The sequence below is a fragment of the Sceloporus occidentalis genome, unplaced genomic scaffold (assembly GCF_023333645.1).
Source record: "Sceloporus occidentalis isolate IW3139 unplaced genomic scaffold, rSceOcc1.0.p SCAF_1, whole genome shotgun sequence".
In the NCBI taxonomy this organism is placed as follows: Eukaryota; Metazoa; Chordata; class Lepidosauria; order Squamata; family Phrynosomatidae; genus Sceloporus; species Sceloporus occidentalis.
The window spans coordinates 66,239,749-66,258,062 of NW_028316981.1; the positions used below are offsets into that span (position 1 = coordinate 66,239,749).

An 18,314-nucleotide genomic window follows, 5' to 3' on the forward strand; every position below is an offset into this window, starting at 1 on the left:
TTATTTGGTAATTCAACACCTGAACATGAAAACTATCTAAGAGCACATCTGCAAAACAAGGCTTATTCAGGAACACAATACTAAGTACTGAGAGGAAGTTCTCGTCTCAAAATAAATATAAGAAAGCTTCTTTCCTTGAACAAAGGGTGTATCTACTTTGTAGAAATAATGCAGTTTGACATCACTTTAACTGCCATGGATCCATCCTATAGAATCTTCGGATATGTTTGCTTCCAGGCACAGTACAAGGTGTTGGTTATTACTTATAAAGCCCTACACAGCTAGGGTCCGAGTTACTTACGGGACTGCATCTCCCTATATAATCCGCCCCGCACTCTTAGAACATCATAAGAACCTATTGGAGATAGCAACCTCTAAGTATGTTGCTACTTCGCAAAGAGCATTTTCAACAACAGCTTCGAGAATCTGGAACAGTCTCCCTGATGAGATCTGCTCGGCGACCTTGTTAGAAACATTTAGAAAAGCAGTTAAAACCGAGCTTTTTAGCAGAGCATACCCCACCTGATATGAATACCCCCCAGATATGAATGACATACCCTGTCTGTGTATAATCCCTACCTGCTTGTTGATGCTATTGTTATTGTCTGATGTTGGATATTTTATTGTTTTTAGCTGCTTTTAATTGAATTTTATATGTAAACACTTGTGCTTTTATTTAGTCTGTAACCCCGCTTCGATCCGCCAGGAGAGGCAGGGAAACCTCCTAGTTTTGTGAGACACCAGTATCCTTTATCTGAGAAGACTAAAAGCCTTGTAAAATCACAAATCCCAGGATTCTATGGGATGGAGTTACAGCACTCAAAGTGGTGTCAAACTGCATTATTGCTACAGTGTAGCTGCACCCTAAATTAGCATACCATTTGACCCACCTCAAAACAACTGACATGAAAAGAAAGAATAAATAGACTTCTGTGTGGCAATTTATTTTACTGGCACTTTATAAAAAAAAAATCAAACTTACTTTGGGAGAACAGGCAGTGCACTTATCAAAAGCCAGGCTGACTGGAAGGACATTATCAAATCTTGATAAAAAACCTCGAATCTATAAAGAGATATTAAGCAAGATTACTTAACAAATAATATCACATTCTCTAAGTTTGGCCAGCATCACCTTTTAAAGAAAGAGCAGTCAATTTATCTCCTCTTAGGGCTTCACGAGACCCTCCTGCAGAAACTGACTTGGCAATGTGTGCATCTTCGAGTACAGGTATGATGATTAACATGCAGTATTAGTTCACTACAGATGGGAACACAGTGCCATCTGGAGTTCAAACTTACTGACTGCAACAAGCAACAAATGAGCAAAGGAGAGAAAAATTAACAAGTGACAGCAAAGAAGAATAATGGAAGAAAGTGCTGTTAAATGCACTATTCATGTTCTTGTTGTACAGCAAATAATTTTCAGGTGAAAAGGACACACACTTTCCTGCTGCTTGATGCTAACCAATTATGTGTATGAAAGATATGAAATTTCCAGACTGTCCACTTTGATAAATCTCCTTGGAGAAAAAAATGAAGGTAATGTGGTATGATGTGCTAATAAAATAGAATCATAGAGTTGGAAGAGACCACAAGGGCCATCCAGCCCAACCACCTGCCATGCAAGAACTCTCAATCAAATCATCCCCAACAGATGGCCATCCAGCCTCTGCTTAAAGACCTCTAAGGAAGGAGACTTCACCACACTCCGAGGGAGTGTGTTCCTGTCGAACAGCCCTTACTGTCAGGAAGTTCTTCCTAATGTTGAGGTGGAATCTTTTTTCCTGTGGCTTGCATCCATTGTTAACAGAACAGCAATATCACAAAAATGACAACTCTAACACATACAAACATCAAACAATTGTAGTAACACTACTATAGATCCAAAACTCCCAAAATTTCTGTTGTTGCTATATGAATTTTTTTCCTAATAATAAATAATAATAAAATATTTATTTCTAGCCCGCCTTTCCAATGATCAAGGCGGATTACATACACATGCCAGTACAGCATACCAATACAATATAAGACACGCTAAAAACAGCAAAAACTTTACATTAAAAATTGCAGTAGCAATTACAAATTACAAAATCTAGCTAGCTCAAAATACTACAACAAAAACAGTAAGAGAGGGGAGGGCTACATTGGGGAGAGCTAGGGAAAAGCCTGTTGAAACAGGTAAGTTTTTAACTCCTTCTTGAACTGGTCAAGAGAGGTGGCTGAGCGGAGCTCACCGGGAAGCAAGTTCCAGAGCTTTGGGGCCGAGATAGAGAAGGCCCTGTGTTGTCATGACATATTTTGAGTCTGGAACTATCAAGAGTTGCTTCCCGGCCAATCTGAGAGCGCGGGGCGGATTATATGGAGAGAGATGGTCCTCCAAGTACCCTGGGCCCAAGCCATTTAGGGCTTTATAGGTAATAACCAACACCTTGTATTGCGCCCGGAAGCGAATAGGCAGCCAGTGTAGATCTCGCAGAACAGGTGTTATATGGCTGGACCTGGAACATCCAGTGACCAGTCTGGCTGCCATGTTCTGGACCAGTTGCAGCTTCCGAGTTTGGTACAAGGGTTGCCCCATGTAGAGTGCATTACAGAAATCCAAACGAGAGGTTACTAGAGCATGTACCACTGTTTCAAGGTCCCCCCGGCCTAGGAAGGGTCGCAGCTGGCGTATCAACCGAAGTTGATAACAGGTGCTCCTGACCGTCGCGTCCACCTGAGATGTAAGGTGCAGTGATGAGTCCAGAAGCACCCCCAAACTGCGAACGGTGTCCTTCAAGGGGAGCGTGACCCCGTTCAGGACAGGTGGACAAACATCTAATCCCGGGCCGGGGGAGCCTATCACAAGCACTTCCGTTTTCTCTGGATTCAAACTGAGTCTGTTTTCCCTCATCCAGCCCATTACCGAGTTCAGACAGGCATCTAGAGGAGAGATGCCATCCCTGGTCACTGCATCAGTCGGAGACACAGAGAAACATATTTGAGTGTCATCAGCGTACTGATAACATCGCGCCCCGTGTCTCCGGATGATCTCTCCCAGCGGTTTCATGTAAATGTTGAATAGCATGGGAGACAGAATGGCTCCTTGAGGGACACCCCATGTAAGGGCCCTCTTATCGGAGCACACGTCTCCCAGCTGCACCATCTGGACTCTACCTGAGAGGTAGGAATGGAACCACTGGAGTGCAGTGCCCCCGGTTCCTAACTCCCTCAGGCGTTCCAGAAGGATACCATGGTCAATGGTATCGAAAGCCGCTGAGATGTCCAAGAGCACCAACAGGGACACGCTACCCCTGTCGATGCCCAGACGAAGATCATCGACCAAGGCGACCATGGCAGTCTCAACTCCATAGCCCGCCCGAAACCCGGTTTGAAATGGGTCCAGATAATCAGTATCATCCAAGATCGATTGAAGCTGGATTGCAACTGCCCTCTCGATCACCTTCCCCAGAAAAGGCAATAGCGAGACAGGCCGGTAATTATTATGCATCAGGGGGTCAAGGGAGGACTTTTTGATCAGCGGTTTTACAATGGCCAATTTTAAGGTGGATGGAAATTGCCCATCCCTGAGTGATGTATTAATTATTCAGTGTAACATGGTTGTTACAGCCGCTCCCCCCTGAGCCGCTAGCCACGAGGGACAGGGATCGAGAGAGCAAGTTGTCTTCCTAACACTTCTAAGGATCTTGTCCACATCCTTGGTATTTACAGGCTCAAAATGATCCAGTACAATTGAGTCCACGGAAGCTCTGGAGACCTCTACTCTGGTTTCTGACCCAATAATGGCGTCGAGATCAGCTCTTATCTGAGAGGTTTTATCCGCGAAGAAGTTGTTAAATTGGTCACAGCAGGCCTTGGATGGTTCCAAAATAGGGTTCAGGGAGGAGGGAAGCTGAGTAAGTTCCCTCACCACCCTGCACAGCTCTGCTGGACGCGACTCTGCAGACGCAATACGCGCAGCATAGAACGAGTTATTTGCTGCGTCTATCGCCACTCCATAGTCCTCCAAAAGAGAGACCAGGAGTGCCTTGTCGGCTAAGTTCTGGTGTCTCCGCCATTTACGCTCTAGTCGTCGCAGGACCTGCTTCCTTGCCCGGAGATCTTCCGTGTACCAGGGCTGTTTTTTGGAAGCAGGCCTGAGAGGACGCTTGGGAGCGATACTGTATATAGCCCTGGAGAGATCAGTATCCCAGATGGTAGTCAGGGCATCAAAAGAATCGCCGTCACATCCAACCATATATCCCTCTAGGGCTTCTTGGAACCTTTTGGGTTCCATCAGCCTTCGAGGGTGGACCATTCTAATAGGTCCGCCACCCCCAGGAAGGATCTGGGGAGAAGCTTTGATTTTAGCCTCCACCAGGAAATGGTCCGTCCATGACAAGGCGGAAATATTTGTCACTTCCGCCCACGGACTTTCCATGTCCGTACAAAAGACCATATCAAGCGTATTACCAGCAGAATGTGTCGGACCCATGACCAGTTGAGACAGGCCCATGGCAGTCATGGTATCCATGAACTCCCGAGCCGCACCGGATGGACTATGGCTGGCCATGAAGGGGATGTTGAGGTCCCTCAGAACAAGAAGTCTAGGGGACTCCAACAACAGCTCCGAGACCAGCTGTGTCAGCTCGGCCAGGGAGTCTGTTAGCGCATGGGGTGGCCGGTAGACCAACAGAATCCCCAAACTGTCTCTGGCCTTTAGGGTCAGGTAAATACACTCGATATAGGAGGTTTGCCGAACATGGTTCCTGGTTAAAGGTAAGGTGTTCTTATGAATCAAGGCAACTCGCCCCCCCCCCCCCCCCGCCCACCTAACCTGGTCTGGTCCTTAACTGAGAACCCGGCAGGGAGGGCCTGTGCCCACACAGCTTCTCCTTCAGGCCCAAGCCAGGTCTCAGTAATGCAAGCCAGGAATGCAAGCTTCTTGCATACTTCTTGGCCATCTAACAATTCCACCGCATGTCAAAATATGAACCATCTTTTTCTTTGCATTTCCAACATTTAGTGTTTGAATTTTTATAACAGAAATAGCAAGTACATTTCTATACCGCTTATCAGTGCACTTAAACACTCCCTAAGCGATTTACAAATTGTAAGTTAATTCCCCCCGACAAGCTGGGTACTCATTTTAGCGACCTCAGAAGGATGCAAGCCTGAGTCGAGCTTGAGCCCTTTCGCTGGTATTGAACTTGCAACCTTATGGTTTGTGAGTGAGTGGCTGCAGTACAGTCATTTAACCACTGCGCCACCAGGACTCATACTGTGCCACCAAAGCTCATCAGGCACAAAAAAGCCAGTAAAATGTAGGCTAGACAATGCAACTGTTAGGTGGATTTGTAATTGGCTGACTGACCGAACCAAAAGGGTGCTTAGCAATGGCTCCTCTTCATCTTCAAGAAAAGTGACTAATGGAGTACCATAGCATTCTGTCCTGGGACCAGTGCTAGTCAACATTTTTATCAATGACTTGGATGAAGGAATAGAGAGCATGTTCATCAAATTTGCAGATGACACCAAATTAGGAGGGATAGCTAATACCTTCGAGGATAGATTCAACATTCAAAATCACCTTAATAGATTAGAAAGCAGGGCGAAAACTGACAACATGAATTTCAACAGGGAGAAAAATAGTAGCCTACACTTGGGCAACAAAAATGAAATGCATCTGGCTTGACAACAGTATATCTCATGAGTGTAATGCAGCAGCTAAAAAAGCCAATTCAATATTAGGCTGCATCAATAGAAGTAGGGAGTCTACACTGAGGGAAGTAATAGTGCCACTCTATTCTGCTTTGGCCAGGCATCATCTAGAATAATGTGTCTAGTTCTGGACACCACAGTTCAAAAAGGATATTGATAAGCTAGGGCATGTCCAGAGGAGGGCAACCATAATGGTGAAAGGTCCTATGTGGAACAACTTAGGGAGTTGGGTATGTTTAGCCTGGTGAAGAGACAATTGAGAGGTGATATGATAGCCCTGTTTAAACATTGGAAAGGATGTCATACTGAGGATGGAACAAGCTTGTTTTCTGCTGCTCCAGAAACCAGGACACAGAGCAATGGATGCAAGCTATAGGAAAAAAGATTCCACTTCGACTTTAAGAAGAACTTCCTGACAGTGAGAGCGGTTTAACTGTTCGATCCTGGAACATGCTGCCTGTGGTGAAATCTCCTTCTTTGGAAGTTATTAAACAAAGACTGGATGGCCATCTCTCAGGGGTGCTTTGATTGTGTGCCCCTGCATGTCAGGAGGTTGCACTGGATGCCCCCTGTGGTCTCTTCCAGCTCTATGGTTCTATGATTTTAAGATGGCTAATTTGTTCAACCTGACTTCAAGATATTGGAGAAAATAAAGCCCCTTGCACACTGGACAATTATCACACTTTGAAACCACTTTAACTGTCATGATTGCATCCCATGGAAGTTTGGGATTTAAAGTTTGGTGAGGCACTATACCTCTCCAGTAGATAAATTTAAATAACTCACAAAACTACAAATCCCAGCATTCCATAGAATATAGCTAAGGCAGTTAAAGTGTTATCAAAGTGCTATAATTGACACCAGTTAAGGTGTTATCAAAGTGCTATAAAAGTGTCCAAGAAACCTAACCATTATATGAAAATGTTTAAGTGACAAATCTAATCCCACTAAGCACTATGACCACTATTGAAACTGCTACAGAAAAGCCAGAATGTGTTTATCCAAAAGAAAGTCCCACTTAGATCAATGGGAATTTCTCCTTACTATCTGTGCATAGGATTGCAGCTTTATAACAGAAACACCCTGCAAGCCATTAATATATCTGCAGTCTTCATGTGCTCCTGTAACTCCCACTGTTCTTTTTCTGTTCCCTTCAGTGCACTGAAACAGCAGGCATTCTGTGGTACAGGGTCTTGCTGTAACATATACAGAGAATTTAACAGAAGCACAAATAAGGAGAGACACAAAAATTGAAACAATGGGCAATTCTATAACAAAGGAAAACAAAGAATTGCTATTTTATACCATATACATCTATGCATTTGTTTCTAATCTGACCTAGAAACCTGCTGAGCATTGAGATACTGAGAAGATTGATGCACTGCAAGAGGTCCTTAAAGGATGAGAAGAAAATAAAGCTGTGGATTTGGAGAATGTGGGGCAGAGAGAGCACAGCTGTACAAGAGAGATGGAGTTGATTAGCTATGGAGTACCATTTATATTTCCCTTAATTGAGAAAAGCAAGAAAAACAAAACATTCTGGACCAAAGACATCACTCTCTCTTCGTTCTGAATGGCTATGCTATCCACAAATAGAACTGGGATAGTATTACATCTTCTTAGCCAACAGGAAACCACTTGTTGATACAAAGGTGGAAAAAGAATATCCTGACCATACAGGATAACATTTTGTAATGTGACTGAACATTATTGTGCAAGTGCTTCTTGCAACAAAACTGACATGATTTTTCATCCCTATGTGCAAAGTATATTTTATGAAAGAAAATCACTTCGATTAATCTCAATCTGTTTCACTGTTTAAAGAATAAAAGGATAAACCCTTTACTGTGAGTTCTTCTTTCAATGAATGTGAATGGTTCAGTCATTCAATGGGGACAGGATTCATACAGTTAGGAGGATACAACCCCCAGTATCTAATACTGTCTTGTAAGAAAGCACTAATAAGAAAAATATTCTTACATTTTGGATAAACAGTGCATTACTAATACAATGGGTTATCAGTAGTCCCCAAACCTTTTCAGGCTATTGCCCCATTCCCTTTTGAGCGGCAACCCTAGCACCACCACCACCCTGAGCATATTTTCTGATATTAGGTCTACTGTTCTACATGTAGTCACGCTGGTGACATGATCACAGAATCATCTCTGACAATAATGGCTCTCTTGGTTAGTAACAGAGATGAGCACCGCCCCCTATGGTTAGACACGACTAGACAATCTTGTCAAGGGAAAACCTTTACCTTTTCTACTGCAAATTCAAAACAACCAATCTTGGTTGCTGCTCCCTTTGCACCCAGTCACCTTGGGAGAAGCAACCAAGCAGCTGTCTGAGCAGCTACCCAAGAAGCTTCTTCCTTGTGCCAGTCTTGCAGCTAAGGCCGGTGCAGATGAGAGGCTTCTTGGTTGCTGTTTGACTGGCTGCTCAGTCGCTGCTCCCTTTGCACCCTGTCATCATGGGAGCAACAACTGAGCAAATGGCTGAGCAGTGGCTGAGAAGACTCTCACCCATGCCAGCCTTGCAGCAAAGGCCAGTATGGACAAGAGGCCTCTTGGTTGCTGCTCAGGCAGCTGCTCCCAAGGTGACCAGGTGCAAGGGAGAAGTTTCTTTCCACAGAGGAGGGACTTTCAATCCTTCATCAGGGCAGAGAAAGGTGCAGCCAGAGTGTGTGTGGTGGGTTTACAGAGGCCACATGCCCTGGACTGGAGACCAGTGTGGGCCAGAAAGGGAGATTTTAACTACGGGAACTGCTCCAAACCAAATGTCTCTTTCCAAGAATTGAACAGAGATACTCCTACCTCAAAGATATGATTTCCCCACACAGCTTCAAGAGTCCACTCTCCACCAAAAATCTGTTTCTTCTGCTACCTCTTATCTCAGCCTATCTGATGAAAGAAAGCAGGAGCAAAAGTGCAACTCCAACCTGCCAGCGAAATCCCAGCAAAGCTCACAAAGCTTAAGCTGGGTCCCAAATTTGAAAGCTCCTTACTTCTCTCCCACCACCAAGTGCTCTAACTCTTTGCTCCAGTCTGTCCCAAAATGGTGCTGCTTTGAGCCACAGAAGTGATGCCCTGTGCCCAAGCCTCACGAGAGTTTCTCAATTGCCACTACTAGCGAAAGACACTGGTAAGGGAGTGAACTCACATGGGCAGGCAAAGAGCAGGAGACACCACCACACATAATGATCAGTGGGGCTGTGTGGCGGTTTTTTGAAGACCCTGAAAAGAAGTTTCATGCAATCCTCATCCCCACAAAGGTCTTAAAGACAGCTTGTTTGCTTGTTCCCCTTGTCCTTCCTGCACATCAGTACTATGACGCTTCCCCCTTTCCCCCCCTCACCCCCCCCTACTGCCCCCTTTCTATCTCATCACCATCCCTAGATCCTTCCACCACCCCCAGGGGAGCATACCACCCACTTTGGGTTAGATCCAAAGAAAAGAGAAAGAGAAGAATGGCACTAGAGTCCTCCTTCCATATTTGCAGGGGTTAGGGGAATGAGACCGCCGCGAATATGGAAAAATTGCGAATAACTCCACCCCCACTTAGAAGCCAGATAAAGGGAAGGGTGAGTGGGGAAGAGGAGCAGCGCTATGTGCTCCTTTTTCCTACCCTCCTATCTCTTTAATTGTCTATCTGCCCCTTCTCCTTCCTGATCCTTTCCCTGGGCAGGCCAAGGAGAGGATCGGGGAGGAGAAGGTAAGAGGTGTCTTGACCCCTCCGAGACCTTGCCTCCCCGATCCTTTCCCTGGGAAATCCAATGAGAGGATGGGGAGGAGAAGGCAGGAGGCAGGAGGCGCCTTGAGCTGCCCAGGGAGAGGTTCGGGGAGGAGAAGGGTATGGGGGTTGGGCAAGGCACCTCCTGCCTTCACTTCCCCGATCTTTCCCTAGGCTGCCCTAGGAGAGATTGGGCAGGGAAAGGGAGGAGGAATGCTCACATTAACACCTTCACCTCATGAATAATTGAAACCATGTGTCTCAAGGCCATGAATATAGAGGGCGGACTGGACTCTGTAAACAGTTGTGTGAAAAGTTTGTGCTAACATGAATCTGGACATATTGTACATGCTCATGTTAGAACACATCTGGTCACCTTACACAAGAGTTTCTTCAAGAGAATGTGCAACACACTGTATAAATAAAAATACATAATAGGATTTTCTTGTCTTGCCCAAGGAATGTGTGTCAAGTCAAAAAAAAGAATGCAGAAAAGGCTTTCTGCTAACAGAAGGGCAACTCTGGATTGCAAAATGTTTTACAGTCTGGGCTGAATCTAAACTATAAGTAGTAAACCTAGTAAACTCAAGTAAACCTTAATTTCTAGTTTGCTAGGGTGACCTTGAGCAAGTGATATGCTCTCAACTTCAGGGGAAGGCAAACCTTCCCTGAACAAGTCTTGCCAGAAAACCCCATTATAGAATCACCTTAGGGTTGCCGTAAGTTAGAAATAACTTGGGTATACAACAATAAGCTGCTAAACATTTGTTGAGTTTTTGAGTTGGCTATTCACATCCAAAAGTAAGTCAAGGCATAGCAACCATTTTTGCAACACTTTCTATATTCAACATTGGGAGAGATTCATTTTAAGTGTCGATATCACAGAAAGGTTACTAGGGTCACATTTGCACACAAAGCATCAAAAACTCAGAATATGCACAGACTGTATGAAGGTGCATGAAGCCCATTCACTCCAAACTGATTCTTCTTTTCATATCTGTGCTAAAACATGCTAGGAATAACTGCATATACTACAAAGCTAACTGGGAACTGTGGTTAGGTTCTGCTAAAGAACCTGGATTGTTTTCAAACCTGTCTGAAAGCAATTAACCACACTTCCCAGTTGGCATGGATTAACAAACTAGGCTTAAGCTATGAATCCTGGTGTTTTTTCACCCTTGCAAAGGGAAGAATGAAGTGGGAGAAAACGGGCTTCTGATAAAGTCTTGCATGACACAAGAGTCATGTCAATATGGCACCTCTCTATATTCAAGCAGTTGTACAGTTTCTACAACTGGTACTAGAATTTCAATTTGTCTCAGCCTGGATTCACAAAACCAATAGTAAATAACAAAGTGCATAATCCTTAACTGAAATTGGATCTGTTTCTGAGGAAATGACATTCCAGTATTAAAATATATACATCCTATATTACTTCTTATTTGGCTATTTGTCATGTATCAATGTAAGGACATAGCAATACAAACATATTTATATCTTTAAAATTGTTTAATTGTTTTTTAAATTGTATATTTATGTATTTTAATATTTTGTATTGTTTTTAAATTGTATTGTTTTATTCTTGTTCGCTGCCTTGAGTCCCTATATTGGGAGAAAGGCGGGATATAAGAAAATAATAATAATAATAATAATAATAATAATAATAGTAGTAGTATCTGGTTTACTAACCTGGTGAGGCACAAGCCCAAGAGAGGTGGGAGGTTCATTCATTCTGTCATCACTACTGCTAGCAACAGCATAGCCACTAACCAAAGAAAAAAAGAAAAAGTTAAACAGATAATTGTCTACTATGAAGAGTGTAAAATTTAATCCAAAAATTAAAAGCGTCCAATTATAACTTTTGCATAAATGAATTCCAGAATTTTAGAATGAGGTTATCTATATCAGTGACGCTCAACATGGTGATCCCTGGACTGAGCCCAAACCATCCCTAGTGAATTTCCAGGCCAGAAAAAATAGTAGTCACCAAAGAAAATGGCTATGATGCCAGTTCTTGGCACACTGGAAAAAATGTAAGTATGGGGGAGGGAACAATTGTTAGTCCCTCACATGAGGTATCCCGAGGAGCATTGCTCTACATCTCTTTCCAGATCTATACGAGAGAAGTGAAACATAATATTAACTTTTTGTCATATAAAGAGAAACAAGACTTGAAGCACAGTTAGAAAGTCAAGATTAACATCTCCTTAAATGGACAAATGCAGACTTAGTAATTAGAACATACTCATTAAATTAATATACATTAGTCATAATTAACTGAAGTTCTATTAATGAATTTACTTGAAGCATGACAAAGTGCTGATCCAACCCTAGACTTTTACAGAAAATGATGCATTCAAGAATTTAATCTTTGCTGCTAATTCAATAACTCTAAATACGGGATCAATCCCATTTGATTCCTTTAACATTTAAGAAAATTGAGGATTTTTCAAACCAGTAAGTAGTATACAGATATCTAAAATACTGCTTTGGATTTGACATGCCAGAAGCCACTCTACACACACAAAATTATGTCGTTTTTAACTGAGTTCTAAGTGTTTTTGTTGCAGTTAATGGGTTAGATCCAGATTTAGGCAACTGCAACTAAGATGCTGGAAGCAGAGTTCCATTTCCCTTCTTCTCCAAGCAGCCTCCAACTTCCCCAAAATACTATACAAGAGTCAGAGATCTACTGCACAGAGTAGGCTGTGGTACAGAAAAAAAAAGAGAGATCTCCCAAAATTCAGTGGAGCCTCATTGCACAAATGGAAATCTGTTTATGGAAGATCCCTCCACTCCATTTCAATGCAGGAATCTCCCTTATTAATTCAAGTTTAAGTGGCACAAAGAATAATGGCCACATCTATCTAATTCTGATGGGGTGGCAGATCATTTGTCTTCAACAGTGCTATATGTCACCTTAAGGAATTCTACTAGCACTTTTCCAAATCTAGAGCACAGAAGGAGTACTTTGTTACCATTTTGCCCCACCAAACATTTCTTCTGCTGGTTGAGAATTATTCTTTTTTATCTGTGCCTCTTTTAAAAAATTCCCTTCTAGCATTCAACTCACTATAGATTTTTAAAAACTATATTTCCTGTTTTCTAAAGAATCTGTTGATTGCCATAAGGGCACTCCTTTTCAGATTTTTAAGCAGAGGTTGGATGGTCATCTTTCAGAAGAGCTTTGGTTCTACTTTCCTGCATGCCAAGAAGTTGAATTAGTTGTTTGTTGTAATTAGATGTTTGTTGTAATCCCTTCAAATGTTATTATTCTAGGATTCTAAAATTATATTCAACATAGGAAAGGGGCAAATCTCTATTTTAAAGTGCAAAAACATTATCCCTTTCCTACAATTATGATGACTTACTGTGTTGATGATGATGATGATGATTATTATTATTATTATCATTATTATCCTTTCTCCCAATATAGGGACTCATGGCAGTGAACAAGTATAAAACAATTCAATTTAAAAACAATACAAAATATTAAAATACATAAATATACAATTTCAAAAAAATTAAATAATTTTAAAGATTAAAACAAATTATAAATTAAAATATAATATATTAAAATACAAACCATTAAAATTTGGGTAGCCCAGCATTAAAAACCCAGCCCTTCTCCGCTTAATAGGTCTGCCTAAACAGGAACGTCTTTACCTGGCATCGAAAGCATAACAAGGATGATGCCATCCCGGTCTCTCTAGGGTGGGAGTTCCAAAGCTTGGGAGCAGCCACTGAAAAGGCCCTCTCTCTTGTTCCTACCTGAGAGGCTGATGGGACAAAGACAAGAGCCTCACCAGATCATCTCAGTACTCTGGGGGGCTCATACAGGGAGCAAATAGCTTGGGCCCAAGCTGTATAGGACTTTATAGGTCAAAACCAGCACTTTGAATTGTGCCTGGAAATGGACTGGCAGTCAATGGAACTTTCGGCCGGTGAGGGAGAGAACAGGCTGGCTCAGTGTCATCAGGAGCCCTCCCTCCGGTCCATTTGCCTTGGTCCAGGCTTCAGAGGGAGAGAAGAATGCTGGACCTGATCCCCTCCCCCCCTCACCATTCCCTTCTCCTTTTGTGTCATGTCTTTTAGATTGTAAGCCTGAGGGCAGGGAACTGTCTATTATCCCCTCTGTTGTAAACCGCTTGGATTCCCAGTGATTGGGCGGTATATAAATAAAACCTATTATTATTATTATTATTATTATTATTGTTATTATCATCTGTTACAACAAGGGAGTTGTAGGCTCCCTGTAGGCAGCTTACCCTTACCCTTCTTAACTTACCCTTCTGGATGCTGTAAAATGGACACCATTAGCTCCACAGCAAGTGCTCCAGCGATCATGGCTAATCCTGGTCTACTAACTGTGCACTGCTGATCTAATGTCCGGTCTCTGGTGGACTACAAAAGAACACAGTGGTCACAATATTACACTTCAAACTTTTTAATTTTTTACTGTAACAATTGTACAAAGCATTTAGGATACTCATTCAAAACAAATGTTAAAATAATTCTTATCTAAGCATTTCATTCTAAGATTTATTTAAAATGAATCCAGCTAGTTTCTTTCCACCAAGAGAGGATTCACCCAGCTCTTTGAAGCAGAGGGGGAAAAGTACATGGGGCTGCAGGGAGGACAGGAAAGCATTACTGATTGTCCCCTTCCCTGTTTAGTTGATGGCAGCCTATCATTCATGGATGGGACCTGGTTGGATTCTGTCCCCAAAGTATTGGCAGATTTCAGGGAAGGGATTATACTAAAAAAAATCAAGAGCCATAAACACAACTCAATGAGTGACAGTTGACACGAGGTGTACTTACGTCTCCTGGTGCAACAACATCATTGCAGAAGTAACAACCAAGTTTGTAACCAGGAATATTTGAGAAGAGAGATGATCCCAAAAGATCAGTTGAGCCAGAGGGATTGTTACAAGGAGAATCGCCCACCTCTTGATGTTTTGGTTTCTTTAATCCATGTCTCATCACAACAAATGTGTCAAATCCCAAAGCAGCATTGATGACCAGCTGGACAAAAGATTATAAAGCACAGAGATGGATACTCAAGTGAAAAGCAAAAAGAAAGGAGCAAGAATTCATTTACTACTCTATGCCAGTATTTTGTAAATGTTATTTACAAAAGAAATATTAAATTGGAAGGCATGCCAAAACAATGATGTGGTACTATGAAATGAGCTTGGAGCCTTTATGCATTGTGATTCCTTGCTAGTTTGTAGCAAGCCACAGTTTGATGCTAAAGCAGAAATGGAAACAAGTCTGGCCTTGAGAAAATCAGGAGTGGAAAATGTAGTTTGATTCTTGTTTTGCATTTTGATTTGCATGGTAAGCAGAAAGCATAATTTATCAATTCTGTTATAATGGCAAACTTAGAAGGGAGAGGAAAAATTGCTGTCTGCAAGAAAAGGAGAACAGTATCTTCCAGATGATTCTTAAAGAGTAATTAACATAGGGCCTGAACAGGCCAAAATAAAGCTGCTTTGGGTCACTTTGGAGGTATGCTGTTTAAAATGATGCATGCATCCTAAGAGGCCAGAGGACTGGATGATGATGATTATTATTATTATTATTATTATTATTAACCTTTATTTATGAAGCGTTGTAAATTTACACAGCACTGTACATACAATCTTTTTAGTTAGACGATTCCCTGCCCTCGGGCTTACAATCTAAAAAGACATGACACAGAAGGAGAAGGGAGTGGTGGAGGGAAAGGGTAAGAGGTCCAGCAGTTCCTCTCTACCTCCAAGGCCTGGACCAAGGTAGATGGACTGGAGGGAGGGCTTGGCTTCATAATGGATGGTTAATCTTCTTCCAGGGAAAATACATACTCTCAAGTAGGATAATACATATACAGTACATAGCAATACAGGAAATGGTTTGATAAACAGGCACCAAAAGAACATCAAATAGTAAGCGACAAAGCAACTGGAGCGCAGCTTTCTGCAGCTTCTGGCCTCTTAAGATGTGTGTGCCATTTAAACAGCATACCTCCAAAGTGACCCAAAGCAGCTTTATTTTGGCTTGTTTGTTCGGACCCATAGTGACCAAGCATGGTTTGATGTTATGCCTCAACACTGGAAATCTTAATCTTTCACATATCTTGTTACACTGACAAACGTATCACATGTTAACTGAAAGGGAAACTCAGTTGCACATCTTATCCACTGCTCTGGTCAGGTAGTGCAGGCTCAGGCATTTGGCCTCTCATAGACTCATAGAATCATAGAGTTGGAAGAGACCACAAGGGCCACCCAGTCCAACCCCCCTGCCATGCAGGAAATCCAGATCAAAGCATCCCCGACAGATGACCATCCAGCCTCCGTTTGAAGACCTCCAAGGAAGTGTTATCCACTGTCGAACAGCCCTTACTGTCAGGAAATTCCTCCTAATGTTGAGGTGGAATCTCTTTTCCTGCAGCTTGTATCCATTGCTCCGGGTCCTAGTCTCTGGAGCAGCAGAAAACAAGCTTGCTCCCTCCTCAATATGACATCCTTTCAAATATTTAAACAGGGCTATCATATCACCTCTTAACCTTCTTTTCTCCAGGCTAAACATACCCAGCTCCCTAAGGTGTTCCTCATAGGGCATAGTTTCCAGACCTTTCACCATTTTAGTCGCCCTCCTTTGGACATGCTCCAGTTTCTCAATGTCCTTTTTGAATTGTGGCGCCCAGAACTGGACACAATATTCCAGGTGGGGCCTGACCAGAGCAGAATATAGTGGTACTATTACTTCCCTTGATCTAGACACTATATTTCTATTGATGCAGCCTAAAATCGCATTGGCCTTGTTAGCTGCCGCATCGCACTGTTGACTCATGTTCAACTTGTGGTCTACTTGGACTCCTAGATCCCTTTCACATGTTGTTTCCTTAAGCCAGGTGTCCCTCATCCTATATCTGTGCATTTCATTTTTTCGCCCTAAGTGCAGTACCTTAAATTTCTCCGTGTTGAAGTTCATTTTGTTAGCTGTGGCCCAGCTTTCTAGTCTATTCAGGTCATTTTGAATTTTGATCCTGTCCTCTGGAGTATTAGCTATTCCTCCTAATTTGGTGTCATCTGCAAATTTGATAAGTATTCTCCCATTTTTTTCCTCCAAGTCATTGATAAAGATGTTGAACAGTACTGGGCCCAGGACAGAGCCCTGTGGGACTCCACTGGTCACTTCTCTCCAGGGTGAAAAGGTGCCATTGTTGAGCACCCTTTGGGTTCGTCCGGTCAACCAATTATAAACCATGTAACAGTTGCCTTGTCTAGCCCACATTTTACAAGCTTCATTGCAAGAATGTCATGGGGAACTTTATCAAAGGCCTTACTGAAATCAACATATACTATATCCACAGCATTCCCTTCATCTACCAAGCTGGTAATTTTATCAAAGAAAGAGATTAGATTTGTCTGGCATGACTTGTTTCTCTGAAACCCATGTTGACTTTTTGTGATTATGGCATTGCCTTCTAGATGTTCACAGATTCTCTGTTTAATGATCTGCTCTAGAATCTTTCCTGGTATTGATGTCAGACTAACTGGACGATAATTGTTGGGATCCTCTTTCTTCCCCTTTTTGAAGATGGGGACAACGTTTGCCCTCCTCCAGTCTGCTGGGACTTCTCCTGTTCTCCAGGAGTTTTCAAAGATTATTGCCAATGGCTCCGATATTACATTTGCCAGTTCTTTTAATACCCTTGGATGTAGCTCATCTGGTCCTGGAGACTTAAATTCATTTAGGTTAAACAGGTATTCCTGTACTATCTCTTTTTACTTATTTTGTGCTGAAATTCCCCTATTCTGTCCTCTGCTCCATTATCCTCAGGTTGAGCACCCTTTGCCTTTTCTGAGAAGACTGAGGCAAAGAAAGTGTTGAGTAATTCTGCCTTTTCTCTGTCTTCTGTTAGCCCTTTTTGTTGTTCTTAACCTCTCTAGCAAGCCTGAGTTCATTCTGCACTTTAGCTTTTCTGACCTTATCTCTACACATGCTAGCTATTTCTTTGAATTCCTCTTTGGTGATTTCCCCATTTTTCCATTTCTTATACATGTTCCTTTTAAAATGTAGCTGAGCTGAAAGTTCCTTTGTCATCCATCCTGGGTTCTTGCGACACCTCCCATTTTTCTTTCTCACTGGAACTGTTTTAATTTGTGCCTTCAGTATGGCATGCAATCTTCCTCTCTTCCTCCTGCCCTCTACTTTTCCTAGTATCATTGTCTTTTCCAATTATTCATATCTTCTCATGATGTGGCCAAAGTACAACTGTCTCAGTTAAGTCATCCTGGCTTCCAGGGAAAGTTCAGGCTTGATCTGTTCTGGAATCGGTTTGTCTTCTTAGCAATCCCCAGTATCCTCTGCACACTTCTCCAGCACCACATCTCAAATGAGTTTATTTCCTTGCTATTGGCTTTCTTCACTGTTCAGCTTTCACATCTGTACATGGTGATGGAGGATTCAATGGCTTGAACGATCCTCACTTGGGTGTTCAGAGTTATGCCTTTACACTTTAGGATCTTGTCCAGTTCTTTCATTCCCTTTCCAATCCTAGTCTTCTTCTAATTTCTTGACTATAGTCACCTTTCTGATCAATGTTTGATCCCAGGTAAGGGAACTCTTTATTTCTATTTTATTGTTATCTAGGATGAATTCTTGCAGATCTTCTTTAGTAATTATTTTTGTTTTCTTGATATTCATCATTAAGCCTACCTTGTGATACTCTTCCTTGACTTTCTTCAGTAATTGCTCAAGGTCTTTATTGGTTTCTGCTAGTAGTATTGTGAGTGTGTGTTGTTTACCTTCAAGTTGTTTCTGGCAACCCTAAAGTGGACCTATCACAGGATTTTCTTGGCAAGTTTCTTCAGAGGGGGTTTCCCATT

The 18,314-nt window shown here is 42.3% G+C and overlaps 1 protein-coding gene across 3 annotated transcripts in view; it reads right to left on the reverse strand.

Moving 5' to 3' along the window:
• The window catches only part of LOC149321514 (ubiquitin-like modifier-activating enzyme ATG7), a 171,749-nt gene that overhangs the window by 117,249 nt on the left and 36,186 nt on the right, over positions 1 to 18,314 (reverse strand). For 2 of the 3 annotated variants that reach the window (XM_089523475.1, XM_089523468.1), the window contains exons 13-16: positions 14,257 to 14,460; positions 13,721 to 13,836; positions 11,122 to 11,197; positions 983 to 1,063 (exon numbers count right to left, since the gene is read on the reverse strand). In XM_089523475.1, coding sequence (XP_089379601.1) covers positions 983 to 1,063; positions 11,122 to 11,197; positions 13,721 to 13,836; positions 14,257 to 14,460 — 477 coding nt within the window. Of the gene's footprint in view, positions 1 to 982; positions 1,064 to 8,558; positions 8,604 to 11,121; positions 11,198 to 13,720; positions 13,837 to 14,256; positions 14,461 to 18,314 lie in introns of those variants that run through there. The other variant, XM_089523483.1, reaches the window with a different exon arrangement.